General features: G+C 36.8%; 1 protein-coding gene and 1 long non-coding RNA gene across 3 annotated transcripts in view; one reads left to right on the top strand and one right to left on the bottom strand.

Annotated features, from left to right (window-relative positions):
- The window catches only part of MYCBP (MYC binding protein), a 13,031-nt gene extending 11,185 nt beyond the window's left edge, over window positions 1-1,846 (bottom strand). Inside the window, exons 1-2 of one of the 2 annotated variants that reach the window (XM_031962192.1) lie at window positions 1,702-1,846; window positions 1,426-1,498 (exon numbers count right to left, since the gene is read on the bottom strand). In XM_031962192.1, the coding sequence (XP_031818052.1) occupies window positions 1,426-1,498; window positions 1,702-1,716 (88 nt within the window). In that variant the 5' untranslated portion in view covers window positions 1,717-1,846. The remainder of the gene's footprint in view (window positions 1-1,425; window positions 1,499-1,701) is intronic. The other variant, XM_003765381.3, reaches the window with a different exon arrangement.
- The window catches only part of LOC116422781, a 51,386-nt gene that overhangs the window by 8,388 nt on the left and 22,595 nt on the right, over window positions 1-20,403 (top strand). The window lies entirely within an intron of this gene.

The following is a 20,403-nucleotide window of genomic DNA, read 5'->3' on the forward strand; positions in this document are numbered from 1 at the left end:
TATAAGACAACAGACTTTCTCCCAGTCCTGTTTTTCCCCTCCTCCAAATCCAGCGGCCCCCACCTCCCCCCCCCTTTTCCTACAGATAAATAGTGTAAAAATGTAGGGAATCTATGAAATAAAAAAGAGATAATAGGGACCAGCAAGAGTTGTGTGTAGCATATGGGCTAAAGGTAGTCATACTGGCAACTAAACTGCTGCCCAGGATAGGAACTCTTCAAACACCCAATTCTAATATCCTAAGGTTTGGTAAATCTTAATGATGCATGCATTTTCTCTGCTTTTTTAACTTTGTTCCTCTTGTTTCTCTCCCCATGGAAAATCCAAGATGCTGAAGTGACTAAATGCCTTGATCAGCTTTCCAATCTTGCCCCCTCCACCTTGCTCCCTTATCTATAAAAATTCCATCCCCTCAATACCGGGATAAGGATAAAGGGAAGGTACACTGTAGCAATAGATTTTCATTTTAATGAACTGGAAACAAAATAACAATTTTATAATTCATCACCCCATCCCCATCCCACCCCAAACTCCTTAAAACAGATTTTTCCAAGGAAGAAATTGGTGGTCTCTTCATATAAACTCCAAAAAAGTACAAAAGTGTACTCCAGCAAACTAGAAAGAACAGCTTACTGTGGGCAGCTCAACAGCCCATCTTCAATAATTTTACTTTTAAATGAAGCTTTTCCGGCCCCATTACTACTTTGTATTTAAACTTTTTATAACTGTGTAACCTTAAAAAAATTAAATTGCAAATGATTTAAGCGACATTCAACCGCATAAAAAACTAGCCTTAAATTAAGCACCTGATTGTCCAACCTGTACGATCCTCAGGTTTTCCAGGTTAAGGCGTGGAGGAATTAACACAAACTCGTGGCGGGGAAGGGGGGAGGGGATATCACACCTCTTCCCAGATCTGCCAACTATTTGATTTGCAACAACCGCAGAAAGTTAATCTTCCTCCCTCGGCCCTAAACACAGGAACAGCCGCCACTCCCTCCCAAGCCAGCAATGGGGAAGCTGAGACCAATAAAGGGGAGGATTTGGAAACAACAGGGAACGAGCGGTTGAGCCTCGCACTCCGACAAACCGGCTGTCTTCTCTTCCGCTTGCGGTTTACTCGGTAGGGCCCAGCAGCAACAGCAGCCCTGGCGCTGGTACAGATGCAGACGAACCTGGTCCGGTCCCCCCCCACTCCCTCTCCTGGGCATCCCCCAGCGGAAGCACGCCGGGGGGTGCAGAGCTGCCGGTGCTCTGAGAGGTGAGAGAGACCGGCGTGAGCGCTACAAGGGCTTTAAGTCTATGGGTACACCGCCACCCCCCGTTCTACAAAAGAGGGTTCCAAGGCCCCAAGAGGAGAAGGCAGCTTAGGGCCCCAGGCGGGCCGGGACGGGGACGCAGCTCTCCTGCGCCGGCTCGCCTCACCTTTGGTGAGCGTGTCCAGCACTCCCGACTTCTCTAGGTACCTCCGGAACTGCTCCCGCTTCGAGTCGGCGGCCTGAGAAGGAGACACTGCAGGTCAGGGTCAGGGTCAGGGGCCGGGGAGGAGGAGCCGAGGACGCCCCAGCCAGTCCCCCGGCTCCATCTGCGACTCCCTCAAGACCCGACACAGGCCCTACACGAGGCCGGGACCCCCAACTCCCGGACGTCCCGCCCCTTCTTGCCCCACGTCCCGGTCCCGTCCCCGGCGAGTCCCCTCACTTTGTAATGGGCCATAGTGACAGCGGCAGCGGGCGGCGTAGCCTGCGCGCCCCACACCGTGGCTGCCGGGTTCCTGGGGCAGGAACTGCGCGTGCGCCTGGAGGCGCGTACGCCTGCGCACTGGAGGCCCACGAGCCCAGGACGCCGGGGCGTGGCCTGTTTTCATGGTGACCGGGACGCTGTGAGTTTTTTTCCCTCGCCTCCCGCGCTTCGGTGCCTAGGGAGTCTGCGTAGACCGATAGACCCACCCCTGCCGGTCGCCGCCCGCCCTGGTGCTTAGTTTCCTCTTCCGGTCTGTACTCGGAGGCGGTTGAGAGCGGCTTCTAGGGAGGGGGGTGTCTCGACCCTAGTGCTAGATAGGCTGGTATCTTGACTAAGAGGTGAGATGAGCTTGGAAACGGGAGGTGGGTGGGGTAGGGTTGCTAGTCTAGTGCTGGGGTCTGGAGGCAACCAGGAAGTTGAAGAGTTTTTGCCGACGCGCAAAGCTGGGAAAGCTGTTGGGCTCTTGGGGATTCCATTCCTGGGAACCTAGAGCGCCAGAACTGGAAGCGACCTTCGAGGCTGGCTTAGCCCAACCCCCTCTGCTTATACGAACGGGGGAGACCGAGTCCCAGAGAATCGGGCGAGGGTCAGCGAGACTACTTATTCCGAGTGTGTGTGAAGGGCGTTAGTGAGAGAAGTGACGGGTGCTGGGCGGGCCCAAGCCAGGTGGCCGGGCCCTCACTGGGGAGAGCGGCTCACTGTATGCGTGCCTCGGTGCATACGAACCGTGGGAGCGGAGTGCTGCCGGCTTCGGTGGCGGGGAGGGGGGAGTGTGGCGATGGCCGGGGTAATGGCCAAAGGGATGTTGGAGGAAGTGAGCCGGCTTTGCAGGCCTGGAAGGTAGGAAGTAGTGACTAATGCAAGCCGAGCCTAAATTTACTGCATCCCTGTGAGGTAGATAATGCCGCTACTGTTAGCCCTTTTTGCAGAGAAAAGGTGGCGCGAGCTTTTTTCTTTTGCTGGTTAGCACGCTGCTAAGTTACAGGCGGAGCTGTGGCTTGGTCTTAGGTAAGCTTTCTCTAAAGCCTAGGAAGGTGCTAGATCTTGGTGGGGCTGCTAAAACTAGGGAAAGGGGCAGAGCCTAGAGCCAAATAATGACTTTTTCCATTTTGTTGGCTAGTAAGGAAAAGGAGGTAATTTTTTTTTTTTTTTTTTTACGAGACGACTGAACTAAAAATATATTCAGCATATCCATTCATCATTTACTGAGTCGTAAGATAATCTGACATAAAAAGACATGTTCTGGGCCCTCATGAAATTCATGTATAATCGGACTGATGAAAAACAATATGGGAAAGTACAGTGAATGGTGTACAAATTGGTATGTTATCTCGAAGGTGAGACATCACAATTCCGTATTGTCAATAAGCATTTCTTAGATTAATCTCTGTACTAGGAACTGTGCTAAATTGGGGGAGGAGGAAGAAAGGCGAAAGACACTTCTGTCCAGAAGAGGGAATTTTTCTTTTAATTTAATGAGGGAACCTAAGTAAAAACAAAATATATAAAGGATAAATAAGAGATAATCAACAGAGAAAAGGTGCCAGAATTAAAAAGCCTCCTGTAGAAGACAGAATTTTAGTTAGGACTAGAAGCCGGTAAGTAGTGATGAGGAGGGAAACTTTCACAAAATAAAAATGCACTGAATTAAGATAACACATCTTATTCCAAGAGTAACAAGTTACAGTAGCATCACTATGCTGACACCTCTTGCAGGAGATTTTAAATTTTCAGGAATTTTGCAAGCACGTTGTTAACTACAAGCATTAGTAAAAAATTAAAGTATATGGATCTACAATTAAATGAATTATGTTAATTATATTTATACAAATTATATTTAAAACGAATTATATTAAGAATAAATGTAATAATGACTCAAAATTCATTATTTCCTAATTATTTTGCTATCACCTATGCTCTTAGGGTGTTATCCATTGTGATTATATGGTAGAGATACAGTATCATAGTATACAACTTCTTATCTCTCCCCCCAAGTCCCCATTGTAGCTTGCAGTCAGCTATATTGGGAATTTATACCCCTGAAATCAGCAAACACTACAAAGTAGGGGCTGTTTTTATTTTCTTACAAATTGTCTAGATTTAATAAAATAATAAAGAAAAAGTTAATGATACAATTTAAAAGTATATCATAATCATGAAAATATATATAGAAAAATTGTACATGTTTTAACATATATTGGGGGGTAGCTAGGTGGTACAGTAGATGAGTTCCTCCTGACTTCAGGGCTAGTGCTCTGAGTTCAGAATTGGCTTCAGACACTTAACAGAGAAGCTTGCCTAATAGTTTTATTATTTATTGTGACCCTGGGCAAGTCACTTAACACCAATTGCCTCAGGAAAAAAAAATTATATTAAAAACCTATTATATTGGATTACTTGTCCTAGTAATCCAATATAATAGGTTTTTAATATAATTTTTGTCCTAGGGGAAAAGAAGGGGAAAAAATGTGGAAATCAGGGTTTTGCAAGAGTGAGTGTTGAAAATTATCCATGCATGTTTTGAAAATAATAAAAACTTTGTATAAAAAGAAAAGAAAAAGAATATTTGTAACCACTATATTGTTAATATGCACAAAAAAGTAAGGAAATATTCTTTCAGTATTCAGAAAGTTTTTATCAATTCACCAAAGAACTGAGTCACCTTATTGACAATTGAGTGAAATTCCAACATGTCTTCATTGTTTCACTTTTGTCCTCCTTATTAAATTAAGTGAACATATCAATTGACATTCCAGAACTATATTCAACAGTGAAGGAGCAACTTTTTTGCTGAATCAGTAATCAGCCATTCATGATGTGATTTTTTTTTTTTGACATTATCATAGGTAATAGAATTACAAAAACTAAGAGTACCTCTTAGAAGTAGCAAGTGACACTGAAGTGATAGGTGTAAACTGAAAAGCAAAATGAATTTTCCTAATTTGTTCCTAAATTATTTTAGTAAAATTTATATAAGGAAATCATTAACAGAAAACTTTTAATTCCTTGAATTTTATTTAACATAATACAAAATTATTTTTCAGATTCTGATCCCTGAAATGCCAAAATAAATTATCAAATTTTGTTTTTTTAATGTGGAGGTGAAAACAGATATGCTAGGAATGAAAATCATTGTGGAGCAAAGAAGTCAACAGAAGTAAATTTTGAATCTGTTGAAAAGATCATTGGGGGAAAAAAATCTTGTTTATCAAAGAAAGATAATTTGTACCTTTTTAGGTTGTTTACAAAACAGCACAAACTGCTTAAAGTAAAAGCAGTAAATTAGGTCAGCATTTAGGAATGACAGGAAAAAAGCATCTCCATGTGTCAAAGGAGTAGAGCAAATATTTAGTAACACCAATAAATAATAAAACTATTAGGCAAGCTTCTCTGTTTAGAAACATAATGCTTCCTAATTTTTCAGTGCATAAATTTAATGGACTCAATTCCATAGCACTTGTTTTGAAAATTCTAATTTATATGCAGTTGACATTAGGAAACAACTTGAATGTATCACAGATTTCATGGTTACTTATACATTATTTCATCAGCAAAAAACAAATTGTCCAACTGAACTGAATATATAATGCCAATAAACAGTTCTCAAACATCTGCCAGCAATCTTATTTCATTGAGTGTTATCCCACATCACTTTATAATAACCAATTCATTACAATCCTTCCTATACCCACTTTAACAAGCAAACCATACATCTTTTTGAAGGTTAAGTACCATATCTATTATCCACATCTCTTGGTACAGAATGAGCTGTGGGCAGAAGAGGGTTAAGCCAGCCCTAATGCTTCCTTCCCTGGGCTCTTTCCTTGAGTTGCTGTTCACAGAGGCCTCTACCCATCACCTTGGACAGCCTGGGGCCACAGCGAGAGGCCAACTGCCACTATTTTTGGTAGCATTTAGTCTTAACTAACACAAGGAAAACTGCTACTAAGTCCCTATCTTTTTTTTTTTTTATGTGAAAATGACAAAAATTAAGTTTTGTACCCCCAATCCCATTTTTCCCATAAGACAAGACCTATGGTTTTTAATGAGCAATTTTATGTAAGTATAATGATTTTTAGTAATATATATGTCTTTAGAATTGTAAAATAGCAATGCTACTCTAAAATCTTTCAATAATGTTTGCAGTTAGTAAAATTTAAGAGGCCTTTTACATGAGGTAGTAATAGAATTAATAAGAGAGAATAGGGAATTGTTTACGTAGATAATACAAAAAAATACAACATAAAAGACAAGAATATTTTAAATTTTTATATAACAGAATGCCAAGATCTACATTATAATTGAATGTAGATTTTAAAGTTTTAAAGAAAAGGATCCTAATAATTTATTTCCATTGCACAGTTCAGTCAGCTTCCATACTAGTAACATTAATTGATTGCTTTAACTTGCTATCAAACATAGTTTCATTATGTTATTGTCCACATTAAATGATTGTGGCTTTGATAATGAATTTTTGAAGACAAAGTTAATTGTATTTTTTTCTGATGATGCTAATATAATGTGGAGAAGAAAGTCTGAAATAACTACAAAGTTGGAAATTTTTTCTAAAATCATTTGTCCCTGTTTGAATCACCAGTTGTAGTTATCACTTAATAATTCAATATCTGAAATAGAACAAGTTAATATTTTAAAATATTTCTACATAAAATTTATTCTTTTTTTAACAAAAAATCAAACCAACCTTGAAATGATTAAAATTGGTAGAATACTGGGATAAGAGAGATAGTATGTAGATTGCAAACTACTACTGTTACATGACATGCAGAACCTGCATAATCTATACTTTTTTATTCTAATTCTGCTTTTGCAAAGAAATTAGCCAACATTAATTTCTTCTAAGACTATTTTAATGAATGTCATTCTTAAAGGATTTTCATTATTTTAAATTGCTGGACATCCTTTGTGTTGACATCAATTAGCATTCAAAAAACAGAAAAATAAAGAACTATGCCATATCTAAGAGTTCTGGAAAATTTAGGTTGATAGTGGAAAACATGTATTTGATTTAACAAAAAGTCAGATAAGTTTAGATTTTCCTTTTAACAAAAAGAATAAACTATTTGCCCTTATGAAGAGCTAACTTCATTGTTGAAGTCAAGTTTACAGATATTTCTTTTAGCAAAAAGAAAAAGCTACTTGGCCTTAGGAAGAACTATCTTCATTATGAATTGCTAGTAAATACATGTGGGTGTATGTGTATAATTTAAGTGAAATTTTAAAACATGAAATTGATTTGGATGATTTTTTAGTTTTTATAAATAATTTAAATCAGAAAGTGTTCCAGGTCCCATAGCTGTACAAACAGCAAAAAAAAAAAAAAGTTGGATTCAGTATGGCTGAAACTGAAAATGTTTTCAAAGCTTAATGAAAAGAATTCGTAGTAGTATTGAAAAATGGTTTAGCAATAGATTATACATCAGATTTAAGAGCAGATCAAGATACACAGCTCCTGTGTCAAATCAGGGTTGAATTGTATTCCTAGCTTAGCTATGGGTATAAGGGTTTTAAGTTAGTTTAAAAAAAAAAAAAAAGGCATTCTGTAAGAGAGTTAACTCTGGAATTTACAATAAAGTATTTGCATTTTACCTTATGTAAAAAATATGCTACACATCCTTTATATCAGTTAAATATATAATAGAGTGTGTGTGTGTGTGTGTGTGATGGTTTGTCTTTTGGTTGGTGGGGGGAGGGAGTTGTTTGTTTTTTAGACAGTTGGTTGGTAAACATTTACCAACATACTACTGGATAAAAGGGAACTTTTCATAACAGATGACATTTTGAATTGTACCTTGAAGGATGCAGAGATCAGGTAGTCAGAGCTATTGATAGTATATAAATCTAAATCATTTGGACAAGAACAAAGACATGGGGACAGTGGAAAAGTAGACCAATGTGTCTATAACATGCACAAAAGGAAGTAAGTTAGGGTCCATTTGTAAATGTTGGCTGTAGTCAAATCATGGAAATTTTTGAAGGAATTAGAAGGGAAGGGAGTAATTATAGAAAAGTAAAACGAAGATAAATTAACAGATGTAAGAGATCCTTTGAAGGGAGGTTTAAGTTGATGGGGGTGTGAATGCAAAAGGAAAGGGCAGAATGAAAAATAATTCAGGAGGCCCTGAAAGAATGATGGTAATACTAACAAAAATTAGGAAATTTAAAAAAGGAACAGATTTTGTGAGGAAGGTGAAGAGTTCAGTTTTAGAGATACTGGATTTCCATTGTGTGTGTGTGTAGTATATAGTACTATTATATACATATATACAATATATAGTATTTAGTTCCATATTAGTTGGATGTCCAGGGATATTAAACATAACATATATAAATGTAACCCTTTATTTCCAGTCTCTGCTTTTACATGCTGTAAGGTTTCCTTCCTAATCTCATACTCAGAGTCCTTCACTTCCCTTTAAGTCAGCCCAAGCACCATTTTCACAAAACCTTTCCTGATTTCTCCCTCCCCTCCAACTTCCAGTGCCTTCTCTTCCAAATTATTTTGAACTTTGTTAGTATTTATTCATTTTATATTGGGAGAGGAAGGTGCTTTATTTCCTTCATTGGGGTGTAAGCTTCTTGGATTGCTTGCTGTCTAGGGAGAGAGAAAAATTTGGAACACAATGAGTCCCAACAGTAAAGAATGATCATTTTCTGTCTTCACAGGTCCATCTTCCATATAGCTGTCAAGCAGATAATCTTAAAGCACCACCCATAAGGTTCTCCTGCTTAAAAAGCTCCAATGGCTCCCTGTTATCTCTGAGATAAAATTCAAATTCCCCTGTTTGATTTTTTTAAAGCCCTTTATGATTTGCAGCACAAATATATTAATGGGATTATTGCACAGTGCTTGTCAAACTAGTGATTTTCCTTTTCCCTTTACACATTTCATTTCCCATCTCCAAACCTTTGCATCAATGGTCTCCAGTGACTGGAAATCCCTTCTCTTTTACTTTATAAAATCCCTAGTATCTTTCTAAACTCAGTTTGTGTCACATCTACAAGAAACTTATTCTGATTTCCACCCTCTCCCAAGTTACAAGTGCCCTCCCCTAGAAATTTATCTGTTTTGAATTTTAATTTTTTAATACATATTTACCAACAATAGAATAAGTTACTTTAATGCCTGGAAATGTTTAATTTTTGCCTGTATCCCCAGTGCCTGGCATATTATAAATACTTTTTTCCCCCTTATTAAAGCTTTTTTATTTTTCAAAACATGTGTGTGGACAATTCTTCAACATTAGCCCTTGCAAATGCTTGTGTTCCAATTTTTCCTCCCCTTCCCCCACATCCTTCCATAGATGGCAAGTAGTCCAACATATGTTAAACATGGTAAAAATATGTTAAATCCAGTATATGCATACATATTTATACGATTGCCATGCAAGAAAAAACAAGTCAAATAGCAATCTAGTATTTGACAAACCTAAAGGCTCCAGCTTAAGAATTCACTATTTGACAAAAACTGCTGGAAAAATTGGAAACTAGTATGGCAGAAAGTAAGCATAGACCCACACCTAACACCATATACCAAGATAAGGTCAAAATGGGTTCATGATCTAGATGTAAAGAATGGTACAATAAACAAATTAGAAGAACATAAGATAATTTACCTCTCAGATTTGTGGAGGAAGAAGGAAATTGTGACCAACAAACAACTAGAGATGATTATTGATCACGCAGTAGATAATTTTGATTATATTAAGTTTAAAAGTTTTTGTACAAATAAAACTAGTGCAGGCAAGATTAGAAGGAAAGCAATAAACTGGGAAAACATTTTTACATCCAAAGGATCTGATAAGGCCTCATTTCTAAAATATATAGAGAATTAACTCAAATTTATAATAGTTCAAGCCATTCTCCAATTGATAAATGGTCAAAGGATATGAGCAGACAATTTAAAGATAAAGAAATAAACTATTTGTAGTCACATAAAAAGGTGCTCCAAATCACCATTGATCAGAGAAATGCAAATTAAGACATCTCTGAGATACCACTATACACCTGTCAGATTGGCTAAGATGACAGGAAAAGATAATGATGAATGTTGGACTGTGGGAAAACTGGAACACATACATTGTTGATGGAGGTGTGAATGGATCCAAATATTCTGGAGAGCACTTTGGAACTGTGCTCAAAAAGTTATCAAAATGTGCATACCCTTTGATCCAGGAGTGTTTCTACTGGGCTTATGCCCCAAAAAGATCTTAAAGAAGGGAAAGGGACCCATATGTGCAAAAATGTTTGTAGCAGCCCTTTTTGTACTGGCTAAAACCTGAAAACTGAGTGGATGCCCACCAGTTGGAGAATGGCTTAATAAGTTATGATATATGAATGCTATGGAATATTATTGTTCTATAAGATATGATCAGCAGGATAATTTTAGAGAGGTTTGGCGAGACTTACGTGAACTGCTGCAAAGTAAAGTGAACAGAACTAGGAGATCATTATACACAGCAACAAGAAGACTATATGACAATCACTTCTGATAGATGTGGCTCTCTTCAACAGTGAGAGGATTCAAATCAGTTCCACTTGTTCAGCGATGAAGAGAGCCATCTACACCCAGAGAGAGAACCATGGGAACAGAGTGTGGAACACAACATAGCATTCTCACTCGCCCTGTTATTTGCTTACATTTTGTTTTCTTTGTCAGTTTTTCTTTTCCTTCCTTCTTGATCTGATTTTTCTTGTGCAGCAAGATGACCGTATAAATATGTATACATATATTGGATCTAACATGTATTTCAACATATTTAACATTTATTGGACTACCTGCCAGCTAGAAGAGGGAGTGGGAGGAAGGAGGGGAAAATTTGGAAACAAAAGATTTTGCAAGGGTCAATGTTGGAAAAATTACCCATGCAAATGCTTTGTAAATTAATTAATTGATTAAAAAAAGAAAGAAAAATCAAGTCAAACCAGAAGAAAAAAAATAGAAGCAAAATAAAATGCAAGCAGACAATTAAAAAAAAGAGTAAAAATGTTATGTTGTGAACCACACTCAGTTCCCACAGTCCTCTCTCTGGGTGTAGATGGCTTTTTTCATCACTAAACAATTGGAACTGGTTTGAATCATCTCATTAAAGAGAGCCACATCCATCAGAACTGATCATTGTATAATCTTCTTGTTACCATCTATAATGCATATCATAAGTATTTAATAAATTAATGAACTGGGGGAGTAATTCAATGGTCTAAGTAAAACTCCTACACTACTCTTTAGGGGTATCCTTGATAAAGGGATTTAGCAAACATTTTAACCTTAAGACTAAACATCGTGAACTTTTCCCAAATCTGATTGCACTTAGATAAACCTACTTTTTACAATTTAATTTGGATAATATTGAATCATAGAATTCAAGAATTAGAAGGACCTGAGAATTCATCTAGTTTTCATTTTGATAAAAGTAATCTTCAAGTTTTAGGGATTTTTTTTTTTGCTAAAGAAACTCATATATAAATTAGTAGCAAAATAGAAATCAGCAGAAGTAGAACTAGGAGAATATCTACCAGAAAACAGTAAAGTTCTCCCATTTTGAACAAGATTAATTCAGCTCAACCAAGATAGATAGAGTCCTAGGTCTCATTCAAGAAGAAAGATCTCTGAGGTTTCTATTAATAGCAAACTTTTTTAAACTAGAAGTAGAGATATGAGGGAGAATGCCAATTCCTCTCATGTTGGCTTCTTGTCATCTCTCCCTTCTCTCCTCTCCTCTCTCCTTCCTCCCTCTCTCCACCTAAAACAAATAGCATTGATCCTACCATATTTCAGTCTATATGAAGCATCTCTACTAAAGTGAATCCTTCTCTCAACCATAACTGGGCTGGGGTCCTGAAAGTCACTCTTTGAAACTCCTTCAAAGGACATCATTGTTTCACTGCCCTGGTTTTCACATTGAAATACATTGTTGCCAAGTTGCCTTCCAGAACGCTTAAAATTTTCAAGGTCTTAGAACTTCTTAGTGTCTACCAAGGCAATTTTGCCTAAATCACCTCAGTTACAAGAATTCATTACCTGATAATGTCCCATTTTTGGACAAAATTAATTGTTAAGCTCTTCCTTAGATTTAATTGAGATCTACCTTCCTCTATAATTCCCTTCTCCAAATGCTCCTCATTCTTTCCTTAGGGACCAAGAAGAATTTATCCCTTTTCCAAATATAACCTTTCCAATATTTATAGATACCCATCATGTCCTCCTTCTAAGTCTTATATTCTCAAGGTTACCAATTTATTTAGTCATTCTTCATATTTTCAAGATCTCATAGCTTAATCTGTGCTATTCTTATAATTCAATTTGTCTTTGCCCTTCTTATATATTTTTTCCTTGAATTTTAAAGTAAGGTTTAGTTATTTTCCTTTCTGTGAGATACCTCATGTTTTATATTTTTCCAGTATTTTGACTTTGTTTTGATATTTTTTGGTGTTTTAAGAAAGAAAACATTAGTTTCTCTTTGGTCAATTCTAATTTTTAGGGGATTTGGGTTTTTTGAAGTGTAATTCTCTTTTCCTGTAGTCTGTTTTTGTAGTCTGTGTAGCTCTTTTTGTGGTGGCAAGGAATTGTAAATTGAGTGGATGCCCATCAGTTGAGAAGTGGCTGAGTAAGTTGTGGTATTTGAATGTAATCGAATGTTATTGTTCTAAGGCTGATTTCAGAAAAGTCTGGAAAGACTTATCATGAACTGATGCTGCATGATGTGAGCCAAACCAGGAAAACATTGTACATAGTAACAGCAACATTGTATGATAATCATCTATGACAGACTTATTCTTCTCAGCAATATACTGATTCAAAACAATTCCAATAAACTCTGGATGGAAAATGCCATCCATATCCAAAAGGCGAGCCATGGAGACTGAATACAGATCATAGTATACTATTCTTACCTTTTTTCTTTGTTCTTTCCCATGATTTTTCCTTCTTGTTTTGATTTTTCTTTCACAACTAACATGGAAATATATTTAAATACATTATAACCTATATGGGATTATCTGCTATTTTGGATAGGGAAAGAGAATGGAGGGAGAAAAAAAATTAGAACTCAAAATCTTACAAATGTGAATGTTGAAAACTGTAATTGAAAAAATACTATTAAGTAAATAAAGGAATTCTTGTTGGACTTTATGCTACATTTTATTTTGAGGTTTCTTCTTGATGTTCTCAAATCATTTTTTCCTGGTTTTGTGTCTCAAAACTTCTTTATTGCCATTATAATGTAATATTTTATAGCACGATTCTTTTCGATTTTTTTGTTTGTTTTGGGTTTGGTTGGTTGGTTGATTTGGAGGAGAAAGAGAAAGGAAGGTTATTCTTTCTTCCAGCCTGCTTCTTGACTCTGGATTTTAATGTTAGAGTTAGTCTCTGGATATTTCTTTTAGGGTCAGTGCCTGGCCTAAATTTCTGGCATCTATCATCATTCTGCCACTTTTACTGTTCAGGCTGAGGTCTGCAAACTTTTAGTGCTTCCAAAGTGTTGTGGTCCAGGGCAGAGTCTATTGCCTGCCCTGTTCTGAGCTCTTTAAGTTCCTAACCCAGGTTTCAGCCTGTCAATTTATCACTGGTCGGGCATTTGTGTAGACTGCTACTGGTTTCAGTCACTGTTAGCATACTGGGAAGCTTTGCAGATTTAGAGCAATTGAAATGCTGGCTCCTGTTTAGCAATCTGGGACTCCTGCCCTAGTTATTCCACCCCAAGCTTCACTGGGCTGGAGGCTAGAACTGAATTCCCTCTTTGCTCCTTGAATCAGAGGTACATAATGTCTATTTGCTTCTAGCTCAGTACACAGTGAGGGCTTATGACCACAACTGCTCCTCTTTGCCATACTTAATTACCATTCTTTTCCTCAATACACCTTTGGTCTGTGACCTGGACCTAAATAATAGGTGACAGACTGCCAGATGGTGCTTGTTCCTGCACCTTTTGCTAATTCAGGGTGCTCCTGGGAACTTTTCTTGCCTATTGCCCATTCTCTATCCTCTCTCAGTTCCTGGGTACATTCCAAGTTAAAACCCTGCTCTCTATTAGCTGCAGACCTCTCTGTCTTGCTAAACCAATCTGGGTTGCTGGAAAAGTAAAACAGTTGATTTTTTCATAGATTTTCTAATCAGAATTCAGTTGGGTATGTTTTTGAAATATGTGTAAAGTTTGGTGGGAGAGTAAGTTATACTAATTCCTCTTTCTCTTACCATCCTAACTCTACCTCAAAGCAGTTTTTGAAAATTCTATTTTATTTTCCATTCCAAATTCTTTCCCTCCCTCCTCCCCCTCTTGAACTGGTTGAGAAGACAAAAATAAAACCCATTACAAATATGTATAATAATGCAATACAAATTTCTCTATCAGTCATGTCTGTCCCACCACCACCACCATTAAAGGCAAGAAAATTAAAAAAAAATAAGCTTCAGTCTGCATTTTGAGTTCACCAGATTTCTTTATCTAGAGGTGAACATTTTTCATCATGAGTTTTTGGGAATTGGGGTTGATCATTGTGTTGATCAAAGTTATTAAGTTTTTTAAAATTGATTATACTATTGCAATTACAATATAAATTGTTCAGTTTCTACTCGTTTCATTTTGAATGATACTAGTCTTTCCAGATTTTTCTAAAATCATTCCTTTCATCAGTTCTTAGAGAATAATATTATTCCATCACATTCATCTACCATAACTTGTTCAGCCATTCTCCAATTGATGAGCATCCCCTCACTTTCCAATTTTTTGCCACCACAAAGAGTTGTTATAAATATTCTTACACATGGGTCCTTTTCTATTCTTTGATCTCTCAGAGGTATAGATGTAGCAGCCACATCACTGAGTCAAAGCATGTGCATACTTGGATAGTTTTGAGGGGCATCATTCTAAATTTCTTTCCAAAATGGCTAGACCAGTTCAAACTCTACCAACAGTGGATCAGTATACCTATTTTCTCATATCCCTTTCAACATTTATCATTTTTCCTTTTTTGTCATCATAACCAATCTGATGAGTGTGAAATGGTTGGTATCTTAAAATTGTTTGAATTTGCATTTCTCCAATTATTCATGTTTGAGCATTTTTTCATGTTTTTTGATAGCTTGTATTCTCCTGAAAACTGTTTGTTCAGATCTTTTGACCATTCATTAATTGAGGACACTGCCCACTGCTCTAATGTCACTGTTTCTTCACCCATTCTTGAACTATTATAATGTCTTGCTGGTGGGTCTGCCTGCCTCAAATTTCTCCAAAGTGATTTTGCTAAAGCACAGGGTAAACCATTTCTCTCTCTCTCTCTCTCACATATACACACACACACCCCTTCATCATCACAGGCACCTCCAACCATACCATCTCCCTGCCTTCTGAATTATCTCCTATGGACTCCCAAGATCAAATATAAAATGCTCTGTTAGGCATTCAAAGCCCTTCATAATGTAGCCCCCCTCCTACCTTTACAGTCTTCTTTCTTAGCTTCCTGTTTTAAAACTCTTTCTCTTCGAAGCCACTCTTAAACCTTTTGAAGGTTTGCAGTTGCTAGTTTTATTTAATTTAATTTTGAGATACTGTTACCTGTTCTCAATCATCATTGGGCTATTCCTGCAACAACTGTCAAAATTTGAGTGATACGTATATGAGAGACCACAAATCATACAGCCTTATAGCTCAGTGGAACACTACTAAATGCTGAAGCTGCTTGTTTTGGATGTTTGGAGGAAAGAAAAGCTTTTAAACTGTCAGAGTTCCTAATAGGTTTCATTCCAAAGCTTGACCTTCCTAAAGGATCAGGAGCATCATTGTTAGTAGGGTTGTGAAATGATCCGACAATTCTGAAGAGCAATTTGGAACTATGCCCACAGAACTATAAAACTCTACATATTCTTTGATCCAGCTCTGCTATTACTGGGTCTATATCCCAAGGAAATCACAAAGGAGGAAAAAGGATCACCCAATATTATTGTTCTATAAAAAATGATGAACAAGCTGATTTTTGAAAGACCTGGAAAGATTTACATATACTGATGCTGAGCAAAACAAGAATACATTGTACACAGTTAACAGCAAGATTGTATGACGATCAACTATGACAGATTTGGTTCTTCTGGGTGGTTCTGTGATCCAAGGCAATCCTAACAAACTTTGGATAAAAAAATGCCATCCGCATGCACAGAAAGAACTATGGATACTGAATATAATAAACTTATCAGCAAATCCCAATTTAAATTACATGCAGTGTTCACTTTTTTTCTTTTTTTCCCCCCTCTTGTGATTTTTCTTTTTTGTTCTGATTTTTCTCTCCCAACCTCATTCTAAAGAAATATATATTTTTTAAAATTATTGTACATGTATAACCAGAAAAAAAAATTTTTTTAAATCAGGAATATCCTTGAAGAATGACTTGAATTTGGTTTGTGCTCACTTGGTTTAGGATCTTATCACTGTGTTTGGGAAGAAATTCACTCTTGGACCCTTTGATTGCAAATACCCCTGAGTTCCAGTGGTTTACAGTAGAGAAAGTCATTCATCCTGCCTTTGAATTTGAATTTTCAAACTTTAATGACTCCAAGGTAGAAGTGGTTACTATTATTTTCTCATTTGCTGTTAATTTCTTTTTTCATCATTTAGTGCCATTAAGATCTGTTCCTAGCATATATCACCTGTTCCTTCATTATTATTGGAGCAAATGCATTGAAGATGATTATCTATGATGTAAATTATATCCATCTTATTGGATAACTTGGCACCTTGTTTACTATTATCATTAATCATACCATTATCATTTCCCCATAATTGTCTTGAGAAGCTTGAAATGCAAAAGATGTAATTTAAATTGGGATTTGCTGATAAGTATATTATTCTACTTGTTTGGATTTGTGACTGTACTCAGACAAACCTTTTATGGTACTAAAATTATTTTTTCAGTTACCAAAAAAAGTATCACATTCATCCTTGATTTTATATTGACCCCTCCCAAAGTCCCTATCTGATTCCTTTCAGACCCAGGTAGCCAGTCTTTAGAATATTTTAAAAGAGAAAATTGCTATGGATTGCATAAATAATATAAATAATTATCTTTTTCATTGGCTTTGATACAAAACTATCAGCTATTTAGACATGGGTATTCTATTTTATTTAAGAAGAGCATTTGGGTGAAACTCATATAAAATATTCTAGCCAATCATGAACCCCTCTGGGTGTTGGTGTTCTCTTTCTCCTCAGGTAATTACCTATAGGCTTCTCTGTTTCCCTGTGTTCTCCACCTCACCTCTCACACACACCTTCTCCCCTCAGCAAAATGTAAGCTTCTTAAAAAGCAGGGATGAGCATTTAGGAAAACTAAAGCAAAGCAAAGAAACCTTGTCTTAAGGAAGAAGTTCATTTTTCTTTTTATTCATTCCTTAAATGATAATATGATTGAAGATTTTCCAAAATGTCATTAAAAATATGCATATATTGTGTGATAATCAGCTTTGGTAGACTTAGTCTTTCTTAGCAATACAGTAGTCTAAGACAATTCCAATAGACTTGATGGAAAATGTCATCCACATCTAAAGAAAAAACTATAGACACTGAATGCAAACAAAGCATTTTCACTTTGGGAGGGTTTTCTTATAGTTTTTCCCTTTTGTTCTAATTTTTCTTTCACAACATGACTAATACAGAAATGTATATGTATAACCTATATCAGACTGCTTGCTGTCTTGCGGAGGGCATGGAATTCAAAAAAAGTTTTTAAAAAATTAACGTTAAGGGGCATCTAGGTTGCACAGTGGATAAGAGTACCAGCCTTGAAGTCAGTAGGACTCTGAGTTCAAATTTGGCCTCAGACACTTAACCTCCTAGCTGTGTGACTCTGGGCAAGTCACTTAACCCCAACTGCCTACCAAAAAAAAGTTGGACTATTTTTACAAGTAATTGGAAAAAATAAAATACTACTAAGTGAAAAAATAAAAATGCGTGTGTATTCATGTCAACTATTTTATAAATATGTTTCTCACCCTTTCTACAAGTTGAATCTCATTGCAGACTTTTTGTACTAATGGAGAAAGCCATTAAGGTGAGTGGAAAAGCAATGACTGCCCAAGACTAGAATTACTCTGTCTTAAAGTGCCACCCTTAATCTATTTCCCTAAGAAAAGTTTTTTTGTCCTTAATAACCACCTTTCCCCAGAAATCTGGAAAGGACAATGGAAGAAAATTTTTCTAAATATTTTCAGTTTTGCTGAAAAAAGAGGTTTTAAATATACATCCTCAGTGTATTTCCTGATGTGTGGCATAGGGCCTTGCACCAGTAATAATATTTATATACATATTTTCTCATTTGATCTTCATAACTCTGGAGGCAGTTGCTATTATTATTATTCCAATTTTACTGTTGAGGAAACTAAAGCATATAATGGTTAAGTGATTTGCCCAAGGTCACATGGAAAGTGTATGAATCCAGACTTTAATTCAGGTCCTGCCTAATTTCAAACCTATCACTACACCACATAGCTACCTCTAATGGGCACTTTCAATAAATGTATCTAAAGAAATGTTTCAGTGAATTTCACAGAATCTGAGTTTGAGAGTTAGAAGGAATATCAAAAAGCACCTAGTGTACTACTTTCACACAAAGTCCTGAGAAAATAAACTACTTACCTAAAGTTATAAAACTAGTGGCAAAGCCCATGCTTCTGTCTTCTGATCAAGACTCCTTTCTGTGCATCAGCTGCCTCTCAAATGGTTTTATTGATGTTAGTCTTGTTTTTGAAAAGAGATAATCCAGTATAATGAAAAAACTATCATTTCAATTGGTCACTCCTTAGGAATATTAAAAGCCTATCTTTCTTTGAAGGGTCAATTATCAGTAAAGGCTGCACCATTTGTCATCCAACTTACTATTTGCTCCTTTGGGTTTGTTTGTTTGTTTTAATTTTTTGCTGAGGCAATTGGGATTAAGTGACTTGCCCAGGGTCACACAGCTAGGAAGTATTAAGTGTCTGAGACCAGATTTGAACTCAGGACCTCCTGACTTCAGAGCTGGTACTCTATCCACTATGCCACCTAACTGCCCCCTATTTGCTCCTTTGGGGAAGCAAAATGCCTTATTAGAATATTCCATGCAACATAGAATAGTAACAACTTTACAAACTAAGGATGATAGTCAACAAAAAATCAGTTTTATTTTCTGCATCACTATCTCTTCCATATGATCATGGCCCCATATGTCCTTAGAAGGTCATCTTGACATGTGAAGCTGGAAGGGCCCTCAAAGGCTATGGAGTCCAACCTGTTTGTTTTACAAATAAACTCATGCCCTCTGAGGCATTTGTGACTTGCTCCAGCAAGGAAGGCTGAGGAGCATTTGAAATTAGGTCCTCCAACTGCAGAGATAGCAGCCCACTATTCTGCTCTCCCACACAATTTCACTACTTTAAGCAAGTCACTGAAGCTTTTTTCAAATCCAGAGATGGAAAATAACAGGAGTCATTTTGACAGTGATTTATACTATTTTGTTGCCTTTTGCCTGAGAATTAGGGTCTAAATGTGACATTCTCGGTGTTTCTTATTGTGAGGTTTGTGGTTGTAAGCACAACCCCCCAGTTCCTAGAGCTAAATGACCAATAACAATCCATTATACCTCTAATTATGACCAATTATAATCAGTTATCTCTGATATCACAGCTAAATCCTGTTCCAAAGTCCATCCATCAGGAACTATTTAATCCATCAGGAACTATTAGTGACCAGGTGGAGAGATTATAATATGTGGAATTCATAGGTATTTTAAGTCATTAGCAACATGCTTCATTCTAGTAAAAACTTAGCAGTGGCTATGGAAGATGTCTTCCATTTCCCATATCCCCTAAAACAAGTCCTATTCTTTCATATCTTAACATAAGAAATTTATCTGATAATACCCGCTTCCTAATAATGAAAAATCTCCTAAAAGGGAGTGAGTTCCCACTTTTTTGAAGTATTCAAGAAGTCTGGATGACTCCTCAGAGATTTATGTTTAAGCTACATGAACTTAAGACCTCTTTCCATGTTGAGATCCTAAGATCTCATGTTAAAAAATAAAAAGAATTATAGGGCCCTATCAGGAAGCAGCAACCGTACATAAAGAGATCCTTATACATAAGTACTATTTGTTCATTACAAAAGATGTTTTTGCCATTGTCAGAACTATGCTTCTTATTTTTATTTGACCTAAATGACCCTATTTCAGTTAGCGGCTTAAGCCCTGAATTTGAGACTTCTCAAATATAGTCATTTTGCCAGTTATCAGTCCTATATGTGGGTTCTGTGAGGGCCCAAATATTAGTATTAAAAAACCTTTCCATGAAAGAGTGGCCCAGAGCCAGGGCATGATGATAAAACAGTTTCCATTACAATTCCCAGGGAGTCAGTAGCTCCTCTGAACCACAAACCAACAACAACTAGCTACACCTTTGAACAGTACTAAATCATAAAGCATTATGAAGACTCAGATATCAGTATAAGAAACCTTTATTAAAATAGAAAAAAGGAACAAGGAAACAGTTTTTGGCCAGTACAAGACCAGATTTTTTTTTTTAAGTAATAGCTTATTTTAAAAATACATGTAAAATAGTTTTCAACATTCACCCTTGCAAAACCTTATGTTCCAAATTTTTTCCTTCTCTCCCCTACCCCCTCC

The sequence above is a fragment of the Sarcophilus harrisii genome, chromosome 3 (assembly GCF_902635505.1).
Source record: "Sarcophilus harrisii chromosome 3, mSarHar1.11, whole genome shotgun sequence".
In the NCBI taxonomy this organism is placed as follows: domain Eukaryota; kingdom Metazoa; phylum Chordata; class Mammalia; order Dasyuromorphia; family Dasyuridae; genus Sarcophilus; species Sarcophilus harrisii.